At 42.5% G+C, this 24370-nt stretch overlaps 1 protein-coding gene across 1 annotated transcript; it reads left to right on the forward strand.

Annotated features, from left to right (window-relative positions):
* On the forward strand, positions 1 to 22902 carry GCM1 (glial cells missing transcription factor 1). Its single transcript, XM_010364016.2, has 6 exons — positions 1 to 88; positions 2991 to 3201; positions 15302 to 15554; positions 17812 to 17924; positions 18975 to 19103; positions 20933 to 22902. Exons 2-6 carry the CDS (start codon positions 3127 to 3129, stop codon positions 21671 to 21673), a joined length of 1311 nt encoding a protein of 436 aa, XP_010362318.1. The 5' UTR covers positions 1 to 88; positions 2991 to 3126; the 3' UTR covers positions 21674 to 22902.
* The last annotated feature ends 1468 nt before the right edge of the window (positions 22903 to 24370 follow it).

Here is a 24370-nt window from a genome sequence, read left to right on the forward strand (position 1 = left end):
AGAAAATGACCAGAGCCTGCTGGGACTTGAACCAGCAGTAAGATTTTCACGACACAGTTCTGTCTGCTTCTCCGTAAGAAGTTAGAAGGTAAGGAAGCCAGAAATCCCATGGAGAGGCAAATATAAGGGATGCGGTAACGACCACTCCATTCCTACAGGGTTTCATTTGTTCTAGTTCATTTTTCTGTAGAAATGATGAAAATTGAATATAGTTTGCGCAAGTTGCTTTTAAAAAAGTAGTCTTGACAAGTGTAGTTTTTCAGTCCTAGAAGAGGAAAACAGAGTTTACTTAAGGGCTGTAAAATGGTTTTTTCTTCTTTCCTATGTTTTGTTCTTAACTTTTAGGAAATATTAAATTAATGCTCATTCGCTTAGCAAATGTTAATATCGGGAGAAAATCCAAAAAATAACATAGTTGTTCTGTAATAAAATTTGCTGTATTATTCTCCCCTTAATTTAAAAACAAAAGAATTATGTCTATATTGCCTAGGCTTTATAACAATGTTTTTGATTTTTGAAAATATGAATCTTATTTCCCAAGGTTTTTAAAAAGTAGATCTATTCCAATTAGTTATAACAAAATTTGCAGCATCAGAGACGATATCGTTACTGTTCGGGGTAAGTACATGGAACTGCTGCTTAATATCTGCTTCTTCTATACCTGTTATTTAAGTCCTTTGAATTAGAATCAGTTTGCGGCAGCATTTCTTCAGTAACACAATGTTTGTTTCCTAAACATAGAATTTTACTTAAAATCCATGAGGATTTAGTCTTGAAAATCAACAGTCAGTTGGGGAACAGAAACTTCATGCTCTGCAACCACTAGGTTGTAGCTCAGTTTGGGTATGTGGAACAGACAGGAAGAGACTCTGATTAGTTTGTCATTTAATGGTCAAGAATTTCATTTATAAAGACTACACTTTCAAGGATCATTTCTATAGCTTGTTACTAGAGAAATTTCTCTGGACATCTAGAGCACACACATAAAAGAAAAAAAAAAGAACTTCATTTTCATGTTCAGGTCAACAGTCTTCTATTTACACACACTTTCCCTTGGTAGAGTTCAGTGATTGACAAGTACTAGGATCATATAACGCTAAATAACTAAAGAACAGGCCAGGCACGGTGGCTCATGCCTGTAATCCCAGCACATTGGGAGACAGAGACGGGTGGATCACCTGAGGAAAGGAGTTCAAGACCAGCGTGGTCGACATGGTGAAACCCTGTCTCTACTAAAAATACAAAAATTAGCTGGGTGTGGTGGTGCTCGCCTGTAATCCCAGCTACTTGGGAGGCTGAGGTAAGAGAATCGCTGGAACCCCAGAGGTGGAGGCTGCAGTGAGCTGAGATCGTGCCACTGTACTCCAGCCTGGGTGATAAGAATGAGACTCCATTTCAAAAACAAAAACAATAAAAACTAAAGAACAGAGTTCATGGATCTTGCCAAAGCTTAGGCTATTAATCTACCTTGCAGTTTGAGTTCACTATTAAATAGTTCTACATAGCATCATTATGTCTCTTGTTTTTATAAGAGTACCAATAAATGAAATGTTACACATGTGAACATGTTTCACTTCATATCCTACTAACAAGTACCTTTCATCTGCAAAATTATTCATTTTTTTCCTCAGGGTAGAACATTTCAAATTTTCTTTCTTTCTTCTTTTTTTTCTTTGTAAATCTCCTTTAACCAATTATAGTTAGAAATTAGAGCAGTATTTCTCATGAGGGAAGAAATGCAATTTGAACAAACTTTTACTTATTCATTCATTTATTTACTTATTTTTTGAGACAAGGTCTCACTCTGTCACCCAGGCTGGCTTGCAGTGACACAATCTTGACTCACTGTAGCCTCAACCTCCTGGGCTCAGGTAATCCTCCCACCTCAGCCTCCCAAAGTAACTAGGACTACAGTCACGCACCACCATGCCCAGCTAGTGTTTTGTACTTCTTGTACAAACAGGGTTTCTCCATGTTTCCCAGGCTGGTCTTGAACTCCTAGACTTAAGTGATCCATCTGTGTTGGCCTCCCAAAGTGTTGGGATTACAAGTTGCTAGCACCTAATGGGTAGAGAACAGGGATGCTGCCAAACAGTTTACAACATGCAAAAAGCTCCCAACAACAAAGAATTATCTGGTCCAAAATGTCAATAGTGCCAAGGTTAAGTAACCCTGTTTCAGATGAATCAGATATAAGCATATTAGTTGATAATATTTGAAGATATATAGTGCACACAGGATTTATTGCAGAGACCAAAACTAATCTTTATGGTGATTTGGATTTTCAAATATATTTTTTTCTGGCCAGGTGCGGGGGCTCATGCCTGTAATCCCAACACTTTGGGAGGCTGAGGTGGGTGGATCACTTGAGGTCAGGAGTTCGAGATCAGGCTGGCCAAGAGGGTGAAACCCCGTCTCTACTAAAAATACAAAAATCAGCTGTGTGTGGTGGCACATGCCTGTAATCCCAGCTACTGGGGAGGATGAGGCAGGAGAGTTGCTTGAATCCATGAGGCGGAGGTTGCAGTGAGCCGAGATCACACCATTGCACTCCAGCCTGGGTGAATAAGTGAGATTCTGTCTCAAAATGATAAATTCTATATGATGTTCCCCTCTTGCAGCTTCAACCACGCATTAGCTAATTTATGAAGGCATTTCTGTGGAAACAACTCCAAGCTAGTATCCTCCTGCGCTAGCAGGAGAAGGTCCTAGCCATTGTTTACAGATGACAACTGTCTCTGCTAAGGCCTTCACAACCTGGATCTTGCAATGAGAAGGCAAGCCCAAACCCAAGGGTGAAAGCAATGATCACATGCTTGTAATTCCCGATGGCCAAGTTTTAAGTAAAATCACTAATGGCTCCTATGTTTTGTTTTTTATTAGTATGTTGGTACTTGCAAAAATATCAGTGAAACAGGTTTTTCTGGCAGAGGAGCACTGATTTTTTTAAATCTCTTTAATGGCCAATACTAATATAATTTATTTTTTAGCCCTAGAAAACAATCTCCTGGTCTAAGGTGCTTGAGTGGGCCGATCCAGCTATATCAAGAATCTTTGAGAACAAAATTCTCAAGCACTTCTGAGGGGAGTCGAATAGGTGAAAACCTTGGCTGGCCTGACCTTATCATGGAACCTGATGACTTTGATTCTGAAGACAAAGAGATATTAAGCTGGGATATTAATGATGTGAAACTGCCACAGGTACGTACTTGCTATAAAAATCTGCCTTCAACATTGGGCTATGAAGTCTTGACTATTAACATGCGGAGACCTGGAAGGCAATTGGTGAGGGTTCGCTGGGTAAATTCCTCTCCCCCAGAGCTTCAGCTGGACAGCTGACTGAGGGATTTTAAGAAGAGACGGCAAGACCTATGATTTGAGTGGGTCTTTACTTACCAGACACCCATACTTAGAGACTGATGCAAAGAAATTTCTACTTCCATTCTCTTTAAAAGTTGGCTTGACTCAGGTTGCCCTCGCTCTGGCTAGATGGTATGATAAAATCCATGATAATTTATTTGGCCATAAATTGACTCTTTTTATATACAAGTCCTCATACAACCTTATTTGCTGTAGTGATAGTTTTAACTCAGATTCATGTCTAACTGGAATGTACTGGAATCCAGATGATATTGTTCTCTTATGGAATGCAGCATGCTCTTCTTCCTTTTTTCTTTTTCCTCTTCTTTCTTTCTTCCCTTTCCTTTGCCTTGCCTTGCCTTCTTGTCTTCTTCCTTTTCTTTCCTCTTTCTTTCTTTCTTTCTTTCTTTCTTTCTTTCTTTCTTTCTTTCTTTCTTTCTTTCTTTCTTCTTTCTTTTCTTTTCTTTTCTTTCTTTCTCCACTTTTTCTTTTCTTTTTTTTTTGAGGCAGGGTCTGGCTCTGTCAACTAGGTTGGAGTGCAGTAATGCGATCTCAGCTCACTACAGCCTCAGCCTCCCGAGTTCAAGTGATTGTCCCACCTCAACCTCCCAAGTAGCTGGGACCACAGGCGCATGCCAACACACCTGGCTAATTTTTGTATTTTTTGTAGAGATGGGGTTTTGCCGTGTTGCCCAGGCTGGTCTTGAACTCCTGGGCTCAAGTGATCCCCCTGCCTACCTGGGACCACAAGCACACCAAGCTAATTTTTGTATTTGTGTGTGTGTGTGTGTGTGTGTATGTAGAGACAGGGCTTCGCTGTGTTGCCCAGGCTGGTCCCGAACTCCTGGGCTCAAGCAATCCACTCGCTTCTGCCTCCCAAAGTGCTGGGATTACAGGTGTAAACAGCCTAGCCTCTTCTCCTCCTATTTTGTAAATATCATACATGCACTGAAAATAGAGAGACTTCATTCCACATTTTCTTTGGCAACTGACTTTTTTTTTTTTTTTTTTTTTAAGATGGGATTTGCCTGGTCTCCCGGGCTGGAGTGCAGTGGTACCATCATAGCTCACTGCAGTTTCAATCTCCTGGGCTCAGGTGATCCTCCTGCGTCAGCCTCCTGAGAAGCTGAGACCACAGGCATGTGTCATCACTCCTGGCTAATTGAAAAAAAAAAAAAAGTTTTTTGAGAGGAGGGTTTCACAATGTTACCCAGGTTGGTCTCAAACTACTGGCCTCAAACAACCCTTCTGTCTCAGCTTCTCAAGTAGCTGGAATTATAGGCACACATTACTTGTTTAATACTGATTTTCCATATGTATCATTGTTTACTTCCTTGTCTTCCTTTATTAACATTTAAGATATTTTCACTAGAACTTGTTTGAAAAGGTGGCTAGACCAGTACCAAGTCATGAAAAAGTCAATCCCGTCTGCCTGATTCTGGGTAATAAGGAATCTGAGTTATCAGAAGCAGAGGAGAGGGAATAGAGATTCCCCTATCTTTGTAACTGATCCAGAATTTCTAACGAAGACTTCCATTTGTTTCTCTTTACACTTTTCCTTAACTTCCAACCTCACCCCCTCTACTCCTTCCACCACCCCCGACCCCACATCTATATCCTCTCTTGGTAGGTCTTGGGACAGAGCTGGAGAACAAAAGTGTGCCCCACTTTCCATCCATGGTTCTAGACACCACAGTTGAATCATATGCAAATATCTATTTTAGGGATTTGTGTTTGTTGTTGCTCTTAATTAGTATTACAATTATTGTCACTGTTGTGGGGATACTTTAAAGTAAACCTTAATTACTCTTGGCTCCAGGACCCATATTTTCACCTATTTCTAACTTCATGATTGCAACACCCAAATAGAAGTTGGACAGACACGAAATCAAGAGTTGAAGTAAACAGATACATAGAAGACTTTACAGTGTCACATTCTATAGCAAGAGTTTTAGTGAGTTTGAGAACCCCATGAAATGGTGGGTGACACTGTGTCTTAACAGGCATTTTTTTCTGGGACACAATTCCTCATCAGATCCATAAACAAGAGATGAAGACCTCTTTCCTATAGGGAAACCTGAGGCTCATAAAAGTTAATGTTCCAACATGGATTTCCAAAAATGAAAGTATTTGCAGCTACCTAGGACATTAAACTGAGAAATTTATAGCAAAAAATGCACATTTGGTTTTAGAAATGTATTTATAGTTCATTAAAAAGTACTAAGATTGCTCATGGAAATAGCTAAGTATCTTCCAATTTGTTAAATATGTCAGGGAAATGATTTAAAATGCAAATATTCCTTAGTATTTTCTGAGTAGAGAGAATACCATCCTCATCTGGGTTTATGCTAGCTTTATCATAGGATCAAGAAACACTTGAGCTCTTGGAAAGATTTCCAGGCATTAGATTTTATATGGTGTGAGCATATCTGGAGACAGAGGGGTGTACTATGAAAAGTACAGGACTTGGAGACAAATGCCCTAGATTTGAATTCTAGTTCCACCTCCCTTTTTTTTGAGTTGTTTACTTTTTCTGAAACTTCCTTTCCTCTCTGAAAATGAGGGGGTTGCGCCAAATGGTCTGGTATGTACCTATTAGTTCTAATAGCCTAGAATTCTAGAAATGTGAGCCTTGTGCCTAGCACAGTGCCTGACGTGTATGAAACAACAAATGTTGAATATGGAATTCGTTAATAAATGGCTCCATTGTTTAGAATCTGTGTGAGACTGGAGAAATTGATTTTCTTAAGTCTTAGCTACCTTCTGTAGAATGAAAATAGTAATTCTCCACATATCCTGCCTCAGTCTCTAAGATCTTTAGAATACCGTTCCCTAAATATATTCTGTAGGGTACAAGTTACATGGAATTTTAATAGGTACTGTGAAGAAAGAAAAAGAGCAATACGAGGTTCAACAAGGTTAAATAGATTTCTTGACTGCAGGCGTGGAGTCTTTTTCACCATCTTGTGCATTGGTGATTCTCCCAAGGAGACTGTGTTAGGCAGTGTTAACTCAACTTATTTTTGACCATGAAATGTTTTTCCTGAAGCCCTTCAGGAGTTGGTGTTCGCCAGACTACATTTTTGGCATTTAACAAATGTGGTTTAAAGGATCAAATGTAATGGCTTATGATGATTATAAATTTCTCTAATTCCACTCTCTGTCCCATCGATCCAAATCATTTATAGTTTATATTTCATAATTTTATATTCTTGCCAGAATTATTAGTTATAAAACACGTAGGAGAATTCCTTTTCTGTTTATCCTTTCACATGCTTCAAGTTTCAAGTTTCTTTCCCTCCCTTCCTTCCTTCCTTCCTTCCTTCCTTCCTTCCTTCCTTCCTTCCTTCCGTCCTTCCTTCCTTTCTTTCTTTCAGACGGAGTCTCGTTCTGTTGCCCAGGCTGGAGTGCAGGGGCGCAATCATAGCTCACCACAGCCTTGAATTCCCAGCTCAGGTGATTCTCCCAATCTAGCCTCTAGAATAGTGGGGACTAGAGGCATGCACCACCATACATGCTAATTATTTGTATTTTTAGTAGAGATAGGGTTTTGCCATGTTGCCCAGGCTGGTCTCGAACTCCGGGACTCAAGAGTTCTGTCCACCTCGGCCTCCCAAAATACTAAGATTACAGGCATGAACCATTGCACCCAGCCTTCAAGTTTCTTTTTTTTTTTTTTTTTTTTTTTTTTTTTGAGACAGAGTCTCGTTCTGTTGCCCAGGCTGGAGTGCAGTGGCGCTGTCTAGGTTCCCTGCAAGCTCCACCTCCCAGGTTCACGCCATTCTCCTGCCTCAGCCTCACAAGTAGCTGAGACTACAGGCGCCTGACACCACGCCAGGCTAATTTTTTGTATTTTTAGTAGAGACGGGGTTTCACCATGTTAGCCAGGATGGTCTCGGTCTCCTGACCTCCTGATCCACCCACCTCGGCCTCCCAAAGTGCTGGGATTACAGGTGTGAGCCACCGCGCCTGGCCCCTCAAGTTTCAAAATGATTACCAGTTGCATCTTCTGATCTGAGAAACTCCATGTGTCTTTAAATAGTTCAGATACATCAAGGTTTATGGGTTAATTTTTACAACAGTGAGCAGTAATGTCCTCACTAAGATATCATACATTTTTGAGAAACTGAAATGTGGGAGACACTGCAGTAGACTCAGAGATACTGGGGCCATTAAGCTATGTTAACTTCCTTGGAAATGCTCATGATCTTCTGGGCTAGTGGAACAAGATTACTGCTTAAATAGAGAATCAATGCCTTGTAGAAAAATGCTAGAGGAGTTTGAAAGAAGGAGTGTGTAATTCAACATGACCCTGGCATGGGGAACAAGGCCAGAAGAGTTTGTGTAAGGTTAGAGAAAAAAAAAATTAAATCAATCATCTATTACTTATGTCAATAACTACAGCAACAGTCTGAATTTAGGAAACATGCTGGCCTGGACAACAGGAAAGAAACATAATGTAATGAGTTGCACTACTTTCTGCTTGATACTACACAAGCCATTTCCACATAACCATCCTAGCCGGGGCATTGACTTTCAAGGTCCTTGTAGGGAACCAGGGTCTGAAGACTCAAATGTTCACATTTTAGAGAGTTGTACACAAGTGTTCAGCATGAAGATTTTGGGGACTACTGGTGGTTTGGAAGCAGGCCATCCTAAGAGGACTCTGTTGTTTTACTGGTAGTAGAAAGCCGTTAATCTTGGGCTGGAAAGTGTCAAGATCAGATCCTAGGGCTTAGAAAGTCCTCAATTCTTCCAACTTCACTTGTCCTTAGTAAATCTTTCCTCTCTTGTATTTGTTTCCTGTATGTTGCCTCCTTTATGTTGTGTCTTTACAAATTCTCGTTTCACTTTTTTCTGGCCATTCCTCTATTTTGATTCCATTTCTCTTCAATATAACCTGTGGGAAACCAGCCCAGAAATGCAAGCACTTGACTTAAATCTTTTTTTTTTCTCTTGGAGACAAGAGTCTCTCTTTTTGCCTGGGCTGGAGTGTGGAGTGGTGTGATCTTGGCTCACTGCAACCTATCTGTCTCCCGGGTTCAAGCAATTCTCATGCCTCAGCCTACCATGTAGGCACACACCACCACGCCTGGCTAATTTTTATGTATATGTATTTTTTTAGTAGAGATGCAGTTTCTGGTCTCTAGCTCCTGGCCTCAAGTGATCTGCCTGCCTCAGCCTCCTGAAGTGCTAGAATTACAGGCATGAGCCACTGTGCCCGGCTAACTTAAACCATTATTAATAAAAGTGTCTTTATTTCAAGCCAATTTGCTTTCCCTTCCTATTCCCCTTAAATTACATTTGCACCTAGAAAGTTCAAATCTAATTGCTTTAAGGTTTGCTTGATCCAAGCAGCAAATGTCTGGTGTTGATTTAGTCTTGATTTAAAATGTGGATTACATGGTCCTGGAGAGTGTCACACTCTTATTAGTACTGATTGTAATACTTTAGAGAACTTTGAATCTCTACGAATTATTTTCTTCTGGTTGAAAATTGGGAAGAAATTCAGTTTCTTTTTCTCTTAAATAGTACCCATGTCACTAGTGAGAGGAGAACACCCACTCTGTTTCAAATACCAGCCAGTTTCTCTCAGTTCAGGTTGTGCCAATAGCACTACAGCCAACAAACACCCTGGATCATTTTGTTCCTACCCACTGAGCAGTTTGCAGATTAAACCTATGGCCAAAGCCACCCCAAGCCATTAACTCACAAAATTACAAGGTTTAAGTACTTTTTTTTTGTAGAGAGAACATTCTGTAGTATAGAATAGTAAAGTCAACTGCAAAGGGGCCACAGTTCTGATTAGTTCATTCCTGGACTATGATTTTAGCCAGCTAAATCTGAGTACTACAACTGGCTTGTTCTGATTACATGTGGCCACATGGATTCACAGAGAGAGCTCAAATATTCATGTTTGCTTACAATTTTGGGCTTGTCTTTTGCAGAGACAAACTTCCTTTGTGGCATGCAGTGCAGTGGCATGATCTTGGCTCACTGCAATCTCTGCCTCCCAGGTTCAAGCAATTCTTTTGCCTCAACCTCCTGAGTAGCTGGGATTACAGGCATGCGCCACCATGCCTGGCTAATTTTTGTATTTTTGATAGACAAACTTCCTTTGTCTCTGTCTTTGACCTCAAGGGTCATTTGAACTTCCCTGAGACAGCTCTACCTATATGGGCTCCCATGATCACTGGGGCCTCTGCAATTTGGACCAGAATTCTTCTGCCACTTTGTGCTTCTGGTGTGATGTAAATAGGAGCATTACCTGCAGCAGGTCCCTTGCTTAGCTGGGTGGAGTGGAAAAGGGAAGCGAAAAGAGAATACAGACAGGGTTTGAAAGCTGGGGTAACTTGGCCTAGCTTAGTGTTTTTAGAGTAAATAAGGAACTTTGTCCTGAGTCTTTTTTTTTTTTTCAGACAGAGTCTCGCTCTGTCACCCAGGCTGGAGTGCAGTGGTGTGATACCAGCTCACTGCAACCTCTGCCTCCCGGGTTCAAGCGATTCTTCTGCCTCAGCCTCCCGAGTAGCTGGGACTACAGGTGCCCACCACCATGCCTGGCTAATTTTTTGTATTTTTAGTAGAGACGGGGTTTCACCGTGTTAGCCAGGATGCTGTTGATCTCCTGACCTTGTGATCCACCCACCTCAGCCTCCCAAAGTGCTGGGATTACAGGCCTGAGCCACTGCACCTGGCCTGGGCTAAGTCTTGATCTCTTGACTAAGAAATACCAGGATTAGTCTAAAGAGTAATCAGTAATTTATTTATTATTTATTTATTTATTTATTTATTTATTTTGAGACAGGGGTCTTACTATCTTGCCTAGTCTGGTCTTGAACTCTTGAGCTCAAGCAACCTTCTGCCTTAGCCTACTGGGTAGACATTCCCCACCATGCCTGCCCTAAGGAGTAATTCTTGAACAAGCATAGAAGCATTTTGTTGGATTGAATTTCTTTCCTTGGTAACACTTCAAGTTTTATTTCCAGTTGGCCCAGAAGAGATAAGTTCTTGAAAGGTTGTGTGTAAATCAAAACGTTGGTTGAAGGTTTTTTTTTCTGTTTTCCATAATATCTGATTTTTGTACTTCTGTATAATTTGCTTTAAAGTATGTTTGTTTGCTATTCCTGTTCTACTTGGAAACATTTATTTATAAGTAATGAATAAGCTATATAATTAATGAAAATCTGGAAGATAATTACTTCATACAAGTGCAGACTATATTCCAAATGAAAATCAATTTCGTAATATGATCATATGATAATGTAGATATTTTTGATACTTTATTTCAGAATTTGTATTTTACTTTATTAGTTTTATATAACAATACTTAATTTCTTCAGGTAACCTCTTAAAACTTCAAGTAGTTGAATAAATTAGAATGAGGTGAGGATGAAGCGTCTTCTGGGAGTGCATAGAGCTACAAAGATTTTGATTGAGTTAGAGGATTAAATCCGTTAGTAAAAAATTATACCCAGAAGTCATCGAAATATCAGTTAACCCCCCAATGATGTTACCCAGGAGATTATAAAATATAAATTAGTTAAGTCTACATGTTGGAAACCTTAGAAATATTCCCTTTCAATTATAAACTTCTTAACTAAGAGGAAAAACAAAGAGTTACTCATGAAAAGTTAGAAATTAAAACAAACAAAGGCTCTAAAAAGAAGAAAGTATTTTGTGGGGATTTGCTAAACATGAAGAAATGATTATTGTTTCTTATTAAATTTTACCTCTCTGAGACCTTGGTTTAACAGGTTTCAGAAATCACAATCATCCACCTGACACTTGAGTTCCTTTGCATTATTGAGAGCTGGGTTTTCTCTTAATTTCAGTGTAAAAAGACATCAAAGACCCCACTAAACGTCCAGGTCAAAGACCAGGCATGAATAAATGGCCCAGAGACTAGCTTGATGTGAGTACATTTACTCCTAGTAATGTTCTCAATCCATACGTTGTCCAAATTATTACTGCTTTTTTTTTTTTTTTTTTTTTTTTTTGAGACAAAGCACTCTGTCACCCAGGCTGGAGTGCAGTGGCATGATCTTGGCTCACTGCAATCTCTGCCTCCTAGGTTCAAGCAATTCTTTTGCCTCAACCTCCTGAGTAGCTGGGATTACAGGCATGCGCCACCATGCCTGGCTAATTTTTGTATTTTTGATAGAGATGGGGTTTCACCATGTTGGCCAGTCTGGTCTCGAACTCCTGGCTTCAAGTGATCCACCCACCTTGGCCTCCCAAAGTGCTGGGATTAAAGGGGTGAGTCACTGCACCTGGCTATTACTGCATTATTAATAGAACTGGAAAACTAACGTACCAGTGGAGGGACTGTCAGAGAAAAGCTTAAAGGATGGTAGAGACCATTTCTTCCTCTACAGGCAAGGAGTCTTTGCTTTAATCAGAACATCTGAGATGTTCTCACAAATACATTCCACTCCTTCTGGTTCATGGGGTCTATGGCTCTGACCAACCTAAAGAGGCCACTTACCTTTAAAGCATGAAAATCTCAGCTTTCCTCTAAGTCCACCTTGCCCTCATCTCTGCTATCCTGACAACTGTGCTTTATGTTGGAATAATTCAAGTGCACCAGTAGTTTTTTACAGTTCAATATTAGAGGAAAGTACACTCAGAAAAAAAAATCTATTTTTAGGGGAGACAGTCTCACTGTGTTGCCCAGGCTGGTCTTGAACTCCTGGGCTTAAGAGATTCTCCAGCCTTGGCCTCCCAAAGTGCTGGGATTACAGGTGTGAGCCACTATTCCTGGCTAAAAGTACACATTTTAATGTTTTAACCTACATTATTATTTCAAAAGATAAGATACTCTATTATGCTTTCTACGGCATTACTGTGACAGAAAACAAGAGAGCATTGTTTGCAGCTTTGGGTCAGAAAAAGGAAGGAAGGAAGGGAAGATAAGGTGGGTGGAGTGAGCAGGAGGCATGCTGCCTGGGGAGCTTCTCTCACCCCGGGCATTGAGTCTCAGCAAGCCCAAAATTACTAGGGAACTGGGGAGGAGAGGGGACAGTCTGGAAAAAGCAAATGGTCCAACCAGCATTCTGGCCTGGCCATCTGGGAATCTCTGCTGCAACTGCCTAAAGGACCACAGGGAACTTCTCCAAATGTGACCCTCCTAGTATTTATACCCTTCCGCCTTCCCAAACCGCAGTAGTTACAGCACAGCACACAAAGGGCCAGCCACTGTCATGCCCTGAGAAGGAAGGTTGTGGAACAAGAAGTGTACCAATTAAGCTTTTATTTTATAGGGACTTGGACTCTTTTATTATTATTATTTTTTATTGAGACAGAGGTTCACTCTTGTTGCCCAGGCTGGAGTGCAATGGCACGATCTTGGCTCACTGCAACATCCACCTCCCAGATTCAAATGATTCTCCTGCCTTGGACTCCCAAGAAGCAGGGATTACCGGCGCCCACCACCACGCCTGGATAATTTTTTGTATTTTTAGTAGAGACGGGGTTTCACCATGTTGGGCAGGCTGGTCTCGAACTCCTGACCTCAGGTGATCCACCCATCTCAGCCTCCCAAAGTGCAAGGATTACAAGCATGAGCCACCATGCCCAGCCGGGACTTGGACTCTTATCTTGCATTCGGCTTGGCAAGGTTTAAAGCATGAAGTGACCTCTACTGGGTCTTCGCTCTCCCGAAAGTCAGTGACTCTTAAAACTGCATTGACTGGCTGAGGGCAGTTCCAGATCTGGTAGAATAACAGTTAATATTGAGGAGGAAACTGCTGTATGCGAGGCACTGTTTTAAGTGCATCGTGTATGTTAATTCAGTAAGTCCTCAAAACCTCCCTATGGGGACTCATGTAACCCCATTTTACAGAGCTGGAAACAGAGGCACTGAGAAGAAAATAACTTGCTTAAGACTTATGCCCAGAAAGACAGTGTACCTCCAGAGTCCAAGCTTGCAGCCAGGAATCTCAGACTCTTTGTGAAGGGTCAGATAGTAAATATGGCAGTCTTTGTGGACCATAGAGTCTCTGCTGCGGTGGTGTAAAAACATCCATAGGCGACACTTAAGTGAATGAACATAAATGAGTTCCTATAAAACTTTATTTACAAAAACCGGCAATGGGCAGAATTTGGCCTATGGGCCCTAGTTTGCTCACTGCAGCTCTTAACCACCAAATAGTACTACCCTGCATGTATCTAAAACCTCTCATTTATATTTCCTCAGACCACCTCAGGCCCTGTGACATTCCATTCAACAAGTATAGTTATATGGAATCTATAGTTTACAACACATCTGCTCTTCACAGCACTTTTGTGAGGCAGGTTTAATCAATGTTCCAGTTTTAGAGTAGAGCAAAACAGGCTTTAAAGACAAAGTTACTTGGCCAGAGTCTCAAGTTACAAAGTTCTTTGGCACGTTTTAAATTTGAATTCTAACTCAATAAATGCCCATCAATCCTGACACTTTTACTTTTTTCTTCTAAAATTTGTCTTGTTTTATATTGTGGGCTATGCTTTCTGGTTGGGAAAGCAAAGAAGAAGCAACCTAGTCTCTTCTTCTGGACCTTCTAGAATCTTCTATTTTGACCTTTTAGAACCTTCTAGATGAAAAATGTTCTTATACCATGCTAAGTCTCTGAAAGCCATAGGGCATGGACACAGCCTAAGTTTGACTGCTGACACTGCTTGCTGATTCTCATTCTAAGAACAAGGGAGGGTCTGTCAAATGCAGCATCTGTGCACCAATGTAGGGCCTAGGAATATGAGCCACAGCATCAGTGACTAACAATTATTTAGAGCTTACAGCATGCTAGGTGCTGTGCTAAGTATTTAATATATATAAAATCGTATTTAATCTTCAGAACAACTCTTCAGGCAGGCAGGTCTCATTATCCCTATATTACAGATGAAGGAACAGAGGCACAGAGAGCAAAATAATGTGTGCTATAAGGACTGAGTGTCCTGTGTCCCTGGCCTTTCTTAAATTATTATTTTATTTTGGTCAAAAACACAACTTAAAATTTACCATCTTAACCATGTTTAAGTGCATAGTACAGTCGTGGTAATTATATGTACACTGTTGTACAAAGGAGCTCTAGAACCTTTTCATCTTGCAAATGGAAACTTTGTCCATTGAATGACAACTCTCCTTGTCTCTGATGTTTTAAAGGAGAATTTAGTCAAATGTTCATACGCAGGGCATAGCGCCAATCCTGGGCAATAACAGAGACGCTTTCAGTCAAAACAAGCTCTTTCTTACTCTCCGTCATGTTTGAGGCACATGAGTGTAGGGTTAAAGATAAAGGAAGAAAATCTCTGGGGAAGAAAGTGGCTCTTTGATCTCTCTGAACCAGGGCTTTTCATCCCTCCCACTGCTTATCTCTGGTGATATTGCATAAACCTGTGTGACTCCCAGCAAGGTAACCACAGCGTGGTACGAGACATTATCTCACTATCCCACCACAGTGTTTTCCACAGTTTATTTTGAGTTTTTAGAGAAGGGGTCTTGCTACATTGCCCACACTGGTCTTGAACCCCTGGCCTCAAGTCATCCTCCCACCTCAGCCTCCTGAGTTGCTAGGACTACAGGCACACCCCACCACACAGGGCCCTGTTTTCCACAGTTATTGTGTAAGAGCATAGCATTACTTAACCTTCAAAAATTCCTACTGAGAAATGGTCATTACTTGTGTCACTGAGGGCTAGGGAAGTGTCAATCAGATAGAATTCACAGGGGCTACCATTTATTTTGATCCAGCGGCTGAATGCCTGACAGACACAGCGTTCAGTTGCCATGTTGTGCTGGGCTCACTGATCCCACTGTCAGAATTAAATGTAGGGAGACTTTTGCCAAAGGTCTCTTGCCCAGCTCCTGAGTGCCAAAACATCCTTCCCATCTACTCCCTCCACAGTGGGTGACAGCTGTGTTTTCTAGCTTAAACTATAGTCGTATCTTTTGTGTTTCTATCAGAATGTGAAAAAGACTGACTGGTTCCAGGAGTGGCCAGATTCCTATGCCAAACACATCTACAGCTCGGAGGACAAGAATGCGCAGCGGCACCTGAGCAGCTGGGCCATGCGCAACACCAACAACCACAACTCCCGCATCCTCAAGAAGTCCTGCCTGGGTGTGGTGGTGTGCGGCCGCGACTGCCTCGCAGAGGAGGGACGCAAGATCTACCTGAGACCTGCCATCTGTGACAAGGCCCGGCAGAAGCAGCAGCGTGAGTGGCATCAGCAGAAAAGCTGGCATCCCTCAGATGCCCCTACAGGATGGGTCACTATGTCCCAGCACCGTCCAAGGGTACAACTCTCACCCTGGAGTGTAGTGGCAGCCAAGGCTGTTCTGATATGGAGCATATGGAGGGGAACCAACCAGACCCCTTGTGCTCCAGCAAGGACCCCCCGTATCTGCCATACCCAGAGCACCCACCATCAAAAATGCCCCCTTTGGTTAAGGCAGTGAACTGAAGTCTTCTGTTAAAGGGAAGATGGCAGGCGTGGTGGCTCACACCTGTAATCTCAGCACTTTGGGAGGCCAAGATGAGAGGATAAATTGAGCCCAGGTGTTCCATACCAGCTGGGGCAACATAAGGAGACCCCAAGCCATACAAAAAATTGAAAAATTAGTCGGGTGTGGTTGCACATGCCTGTGGTCACAGCTACTCCGGAGGCTGAAGCATAAGGATTGCTTGAGCCTGGAAAGTCAAGGCTGCAGTGAACCATAATGGAGCCATTGCACTCCAGGCCGAGCCACAGAGTGAGATCCTGTCTCCAAAAAAAAAAGGAAAAATGGCCAGGCGCAGTGGCTCACGCCTGCAATCCCAGCACTTTGGGAGGCCGAGGTAGGCAGATCAGCTGAGGTCAGGAGTTCGAGACCAGCCTGGCCAACAAGGCAGAACCCCATCTCTACCAAACACACACACACACACACACACACACACACACACAAATTTGCCAGGTGTGGTGGCGTGCACCTGTAATCCCAGCTACTCGGGAGGCTGAGGTAGGAGAATCGCTCGAACCCAGAAGGCAGAGGTTGCAGTGAGCCAAGGGTGTACCACTTGCACTCCAGCCTGGGTGACAGACTCCATCCAAAAATAAAAGGAAAAATCTATCACTTAAGGGGTTAATGTTAATTCATCAATGACCCACGTAAAATTTAGAAGAAAGTAGCTTATTGGACTTTCCACTGGACCTCTTGTGGGTCCCTGAGTGATCTCAATGTGTGCATTAATGTGGAATGCCAGCTGTGAAAGGTTAGACTCAATTCCGTTCATTTAGGTTCACATCATAATCACGTGCTGAGATATTTGTTCATTTTCTTAAACACATTCACTGGATTATGAAATAGATACATTCAGCCGGGCGCGGTGGCTCAAGCCTGTAATCCCAGCACTTTGGGAGGCCGAGACGGGCGGATCACGAGGTCAGGAGATTGAGACCATCCTGGCTAACACGGTGAAACCCCGTCTCTACTAAAAAATACAAAAAAAGCCGGGCGAGGTGGCGGGCGCCTGTAGTCCCAGCTACTCGGGAGGCTGAAGGCAGGAGAATGGCATGAACCCGGGAGGCGGAGCTTGCAGTGAGCTGAGATCTGGCCACTGCACTCCAGCCTGGGCGACGAGCGAGACTCTGTCTCAACAACAACAACAACAACAAAAAGAAATAGATACATTCAGCGTGGCCTGTACCTTGCCCACTTCAAACCTCAAGTTACCTTATATTTTTCTCAGTAGTTTGTCTTCCAAACTTGCTCTTAGATCAGGACCTGGCATCAGTCATTTACACCTCTGTGAAAATGTAGTAGCTGCATTTACTCTCCCATGTAGCTTGGCCCCTTGACCCTTAGTTCTAATTGTGAGTTGAAAGAACTTCTCTTTTTTATTTTTTGAGACAGAGTCTCACTCTGTCACCCAGGCTGGAGTGCAGTGGTGCGATCTCAGCTCACTGCCACCTCCACCTCCCAGGTTCAAGCGATTCTCCTGCCTCAGCCTCCCGAGTAGCTGGGACTACAGTTGTACACCACCACGGCCGGCTAATTTTTGTATTTTTAGTAGAGATGGGATTTCACCACATTGGCCAGGCTAGTCTCGAGCTTCTGGCCTCAAGTGGATCCGCCTGCCTTGGCCTCCCAAAGTGCTGGGGTTACGAGTGTGAACCACCGTGCCTGGTCAAAATTTGAAATATCACTAAATAAGTAGGGAGGGATTTTCTGCTCAGAAGAGCTCCTCCCTGACCTGTGAAATATCCTACTTGGTAGGCAACCACTTCCCATATGCCTATGTGAGACCCATCTGGGCCATTTTGGTGGCCAGGCTTCCGAGGGTCAGTGGTAATATCTAGTGGATGGGAGTCCATGAGACTCTGTCCAGATTTATCCTCTGCCATCCTGCAGTCAGGGCTAAAATCTTCAAGGCGCCCAGGAGTCAACCAACACGGTTCAGCCAGGTGTAGTCATTTTCCTCTGCTCTTTTGTAGGGAAACGCTGTCCCAACTGTGACGGGCCTCTGAAGCTCATCCCTTGCCGAGGTCATGGGGGCTTCCCGGTCACCAACTTCTGGAGGCACGATGGACGCTTTATATTTTTCCAGGTTGGATTTTTGAGTTAGTTACATGAGAGTTTCGTTACTGAGGAGTTTCACCAGAGGCTAGAGATACACTGGTGAATGAGATCCTGCACCATCCCCAAAGGGCTCACACTCTGAGAGAGCAAGCTTGCCTGTCCCCTGCACTTCTAATAGATGTTTGAAGTGCTGGGGAGCTCTAGAAGGGGAGCAGGCTGTCTCTGCTTCCACTCCTCAGGAGAAGTGGCAGCTAATCTAGTCACATTGAGGTTAGCACAGTGCTTCTAAGCATGCCACATGCCACTGGTAGCCTTCAGCAAATCTGAGTTCAAACACCAGATCTGACTTTTTACTCGCTCTGTAAACCCGAGCAGGTGACTTTCCTCTTCCACATCCCAGTTTTCTGTAGAATGTGTAAGAGTACTAATGGGGCAGTGGCACCAACAGTGGTGAAGAATGGACCCTGACTCAGACTGCCTGGGTTTGAATTAGTGGGATGCTGATAAACCAGCTCTCCAAAAAGAAAATGTCCTGATTTGTAGCATTTGCCAACTTCGGTAATGGAAATATTCCCACGGTGGCTGATTTCAAGCCTGCAGTCATTTTTAACAATCAGCCTAGAAAATTCCTGAATGTTTAACTATTGACTCTCAGCTTTGGCCAGCTCCAGGTAGGGAAATCCTATCTCCCTCACTTCTAGAGGAGGTTACCCAGCTGGCATAATCACTCCATGCCTCAGTTTCCTGTTCTGTAAACTGGGGGTGATAATAATAGTATGTACCTCAAGGGTTGTGCTGAAGACAAAATGAGATATAAGGTACACAGGGTGTTTATTAGTGTCCGGCACATACCACAGGAAGCATTTAATAAGTGTTACTTAGCACTGTGATTATGGCTTTGCTGGGTGGGTGAGAGGCAGGCAGGCAGGAGCGTGGTGGGCTTGGGAGCGTCTTCAGAGGTTCATCCAGTCTTGTTACCATAGGCGACTGCAACACCACCCCGGGGGCAGGACACAGAGTGAAGCACAGTCTAGTTAGTGTTATATCGTTTCTTTTCTACTTCCTTGTCTCTTTTCAGTCAAAGGGAGAGCATGATCATCCAAAACCAGAAACCAAGCTGGAGGCGGAGGCAAGAAGAGCCATGAAGAAAGTGCATACAGCACCTTCCTCCGTCTCCTTGAGCCTGAAGGGGAGCACAGAGACCAGGGTAATCCTTCATTATGTATATTCAACACATGCAGTACCTTGCCATGCCTGTGCTGGGAGCGGTTTCCTGGGTTCCTTGAAATCCAGAAATCATGGATTATCAGGCTCATCTGCAAACAAGCATGTGCCAAAGAAATTAAATCCGAGGCTTTACTCTTACTTTCTACCATCTTTGTAGCATGCTCTGAACCATAAAGTCCATGTAGTTGGAGAATCATCTTCCCTACTACAATTACAAAGAGAAACTTGAATTAGCACTTAACTTATATTTGACAAGAATCAAAAACAATTGAAATGATCTCCACAAAATAGTAACCTCATGCATTTCACCGCCCAACCCCTTCCCGCCCTCCTGAATTTCCATACATCCCCAAACAGATTGTTTTCTTAGCATATTCTATCAAGATGAAATAAGCAAGCAGTTTCTGAAAATGATGGCTGTCCTAGGCAATAGTGGAGTGGAGGCTGTTCCCCACAGACAAACTGTGATGTGAAGTCCACTGCTTTATGGGCGGCAGAGCATAGGTTTTCTTGCATTTGTTTAATATTGATAGTAGTTCCTATACTTTTTCTACTGTTCAAAGTTGCACATGTCTTTTTGGGAGAACAGAGATGGAGCTGGTCCATCCCTAGAGGCTCTAAATGTACTTTATTTAAACAAAAATTGTAATGTGGGTCTGTTGTAGGGAAATGCGAGCCCCCCAAACCCAAATGGCTATTTCCTCATCCTTTCTCCCAGCCATGGGACAAGTCAAGTGGCATTTCAGTCTCTCATCCAATCTACCTGGTCACAGCCCTTTTTCTCTACCCCCTAAAAATATCCCCTTAACAGCAAGTAGTTTTACCTAAACAAGAGCATAACTTAATTCTCAACCAGATCCTTTTTTTTTTTAATGATTAACTAAAGAAAAATATACTTCTTCCATTTAGAAAAATAAATGAATGTACCACTCATGTTCTAGAGGTCTGATTTATGGTTCAACAAAATTCCCATGAATTCACAGAAAAATCTCTTTAGGAAAGGAAAAAGAAAAACACAACAGCAACCATGGTCTCTCACACTCCAGCCAGCACTAAGAAACAGAAAAGCCAAGGGAGGAAATGATGAGAGCGAGAGACCCCTGAGAGTTGTGCTGAGTATAATATAAATCTTTGAAGTTATACTTTGATATTTTGTGAATAGTTCCTTATAAGTCTCTCAAAAAGGCAATTAGAGGCCAGGCGCTGTGGCTTATGCCTGTAATCCCAGCACTTTGGGAGCCCAAGGCGGGCGGCTCACTTGAGGTCAGGAGTTCGAGACCAGCCTGGCCAACATGGCGAAACCCCATCTCTACTGAAATTACAAAAATTAGCTGGGCGTGGTGGCAGGCGCCTGTAATCCCTGCTATTAGGAGGCTGAGACACGAGAATCGCTTGAACCCGGGAGGTGGAGGTTGCAGTGAGCTGAGATCGCACCACTGCACTCCAGCCTGGCTAGGCAACAGAGCAAGACTCCATCTCAAAAAAAGAAAAAAAAAGGCAATTAGGATATCAGATTTGTGTTTGAGTGTGAAACATCCTAAACACACTCATGTCTCCACAGAATGTAGGGAAATGTGGCTCTTACTGGTTAGTAAGCTTTAACATGGAAACAGAGGCAGCCTTTGCCTTTTTCAATGTGTCGTGATTGTGGTCAAGCTGCTGCATGTGTTTATGCGTCAAGTATTAATGTGTAAGGAATGAGGAAAATCTGACGGAGCTCTTATTTGTACAGAGTAACTCATGGATGCCTATGGTAGTGGTTTGGATTTGCTTAACTTATTAACACGAGCATTTCACTTTCCTTTCCAGTCTCTTCCAGGTGAAACACAAAGTCAGGGGAGTTTACCTTTAACTTGGTCTTTCCAGGAAGGCGTCCAACTGCCTGGTAGTTACAGTGGACATTTAATAGCTAACACTTCTCAGCAGAACTCACTAAATGATTGCTTTTCCTTCTCCAAGAGTTATGGTCTGGGAGGAATCACAGATCTGACTGACCAGACTTCCACTGTGGACCCCACGAAGCTCTATGAAAAGCGCAAATTGTCCAGTAGCAGAACCTACAGTAGTGGAGACCTGCTTCCTCCTTCTGCCTCCGGAGTCTACTCTGAGCACGGCGATCTGCAAACGTGGAGTAAAAATGCTGCTTTGGGGAGAAATCATCTTAATGACAACTGTTACTCCAATTATCCTTTTCCTCTGACCAGCTGGCCTTGCAGCTTCTCTCCTTCCCAAAACTCTTCAGAACCCTTTTACCAGCAGATTCCATTGGAGCCACCTGCAGCCAAAACTGGCTGTCCCCCATTATGGCCAAATCCAGGGGGGAATCTTTATGAAGAGAAAGTACATGTGGATTTTAACAGCTATGTCCAGTCCCCTGCATACCATTCACCTCAGGAAGACCCCTTTCTCTTCACCTACGCCTCTCATCCTCATCAGCAATATTCACTGCCAAGCAAGAGCAGCAAATGGGATTTTGAGGAAGAAATGACATACTTGGGTTTGGATCACTGCAACAGTGAGATGCTTCTGAACCTGTGTCCTTTGAGATGACCTGAATCTTTCACTATGTGCACCTCTGCCCCTCAAAAATTGGGAAGGGCTGAAAGAATTTCCATAGGAAATAATTTTAAAAACATAACCATAGATAAATGAGAATCACGATAAGCAGTAGACAAGGCTTTTTTTCCTTTTCTTTTTCTTTCTTTCTTTCTTTTTTTTTTTTTTTTGAGACAGAGTCTCACTCTTTTGCCCAGGCTGGAATGCAGTGGTGCGATCTCGGCTCACTGCAACCTCTGCCTCCCGGGTTCGAGTGATTCTCCTGCCTCAGCCTCCCGAGTAACTGGGGTTACAGGTGCCTGCCACTGCGCCTGGCTAATTTTTCTATTTTTAGTAGAGACAGGGTTTCATCATGTTGGCCAGGCTGCTCTCGAACTCCTGATCTCAAGTGATCCACCCACCTCAGCATCCCAAAGTGCTGGGATTACAGGCGTGAACCACTGTGCCTGGCTGACAAGACTTTTTTTTTCATATGAGTAATTTTTTTGGCTCCTTCTCCTCCAATCTAGTACTTCCACCCTCAGTAAGGAATGGAAACCTGTCCCGTCTGGGATGTGAAATGCCCTCTGCTTTTTCCGCCACATTGTTTGGGGCTCCCAGCACCTCAGCCACATTGCATGCTGGATTTTCATTGTCATTGTTGCAAATGAAATGGAGCAGACATGTGACATGCCCACCTATGCAGGACCTGATCTATGCCTTCCTGGAAACTGAGAATGAAGAAATAGAAGTAGATGGTAGAAGAACTGCCTAAGGTGTGAAAAGCTGAAGATTCTACCACTGAAGTACTGAATATGTTATCTAGTTGTGAGATTAGTGTGTAAAATACATGTTTTCTAGATGATTTCTAAGACTTGTGATGACAAGGAACCTGACCTAACCCCATTATTCATAAAGACAAAGAACAGCAATGTTAAATTGCCATACGAAGAGAAATACTAGTGATGTGCATGGTCTCCTTGCCTCTCACTGACTTCCCCTTGCACAGGGGCTTCTGTTTTGTCCCATTTATTATTTCTGGCACCTATATCAATGTGGGGTTTGTAATAGGTGAGAAATGTTTGCTTAGAGAAGCTCTTGGGCAATTAGCCTGGCAGTGATTGGCCAGCCATGTTTGAATGCCAGTTTCTTTTCTTTGCTGAAGTACTTTATAATAAATAAAAGTAAGCCTAGACACAAAATCTGGAGAGAACCATGCAATAAACAAGTATTTTTAAAATAAATGATTCCTTCTCCTTTATTAGAATAGTAACAGATGCACATGATACAAAATTCAAAAGTGAAAAAGAAGAAGTCTCCTATTTCTGGTCTCCTCTCTGTAACACTGACAAGTTTCTTGTCTATTATTCCAGATATTAGAGATGTTCTCTGCATATATATAATTATATGTAATGTGTATGAAATACATTACATAAAATACATACACATAAAATATGTTTATATACATATATATGAGAGAGAGATGACGTAAGTGGTATCATATCAGATTCATTTCTAACATGGTTTTTGTCGTTTTAGGACCCAATGTGAGCATTAGGTTCTTATAAGCATATAGGATCACAGCTGCTTCATTTTTAATAGTGCATTATGCATTACATGACTATTATAATTAAATAGTCCCTATTGATAAACATTTAGATTTGTTCAAATCTTCTAAATTCCTTTGTTTAAGTGGCAAGACTATATATAAAACTTCTATATTGGCCAGGCATGGTGGCTCACACGTGTAACCCAGCACTTTGGGAGGCCAAGGTGGGTGGATCACTTGAGCCCAGGAGTTCAAGACCAATCTGGGCAACATAGCGGGACCCCCATCTCTACAAAAAATTAAAAATTAGCTGGATGTCATCATGCATACCTGTAGTCTCAGCTACTTGGGAGGTGGGAGGATCACTTGAGTCAGGGAGGTCGATGCTTATCAAATCAGTGAGCCATGATTGTGCCACTGTATTCCAGCCTGGATGACAGAGTCTCAATCAATCAATCAATCAATCGATAAAAACCTTATATATTCAGTTTAGCAGAAAGTAAAGCGAATGCTTTTGTAAACACTATCTGGACCAAGAAATAGGATCTACTGGCACTGCAGATGTTCCCCTTATTGTGGATTTCAGTCCCACCCACTGTTGATCACAACCCTCTCCCTGTATCCCAAAGGTGATCACTAGACTGGCTGTTTACATTTTTACTACCTTTGTATGTATTCCTAAACTATAGTTTGGTTTGGTCTTTTTGGGGAGCCTAAGAAATAGAATCATATGGTATACTTTAAAGAATTAATTGAAGTATAATGTGCCTATAGAAGAGTGCATAGGTCATAGCATAGAGCTCAACTGTTGTAAGAACACACCAGTCTAGCCATCATCTAGTTAGTGTACATTTTTTTATGATCTTGCCTTTTCTGGTCAACATTGTATCCATAAGAGGGTAGCTGTAATTTGTTATTTTCATTGCTGTAATACATTTCTTTATTCTCACCCAAAATGAAATGAAAGAGCTAAAGAAACAGTAACTGTCTGAAGGAAACTTTAGCTCCTGTTGGTCCAAGGCTTTCTGGGTATTGCAAACATTTTGCCTCCACCAGACTAGGCATCCTGTTATTCCAAACCGTTTCTCATTTTCAAAAACTATAATCTTGGCCAGGCACGATGGCTCATGCCTGTAATTCCAGCACCTTGGGAGACTGGGGTG

Source organism: Rhinopithecus roxellana, chromosome 4 (genome assembly GCF_007565055.1).
Source record: "Rhinopithecus roxellana isolate Shanxi Qingling chromosome 4, ASM756505v1, whole genome shotgun sequence".
Taxonomy (NCBI): Eukaryota; Metazoa; Chordata; class Mammalia; order Primates; family Cercopithecidae; genus Rhinopithecus; species Rhinopithecus roxellana.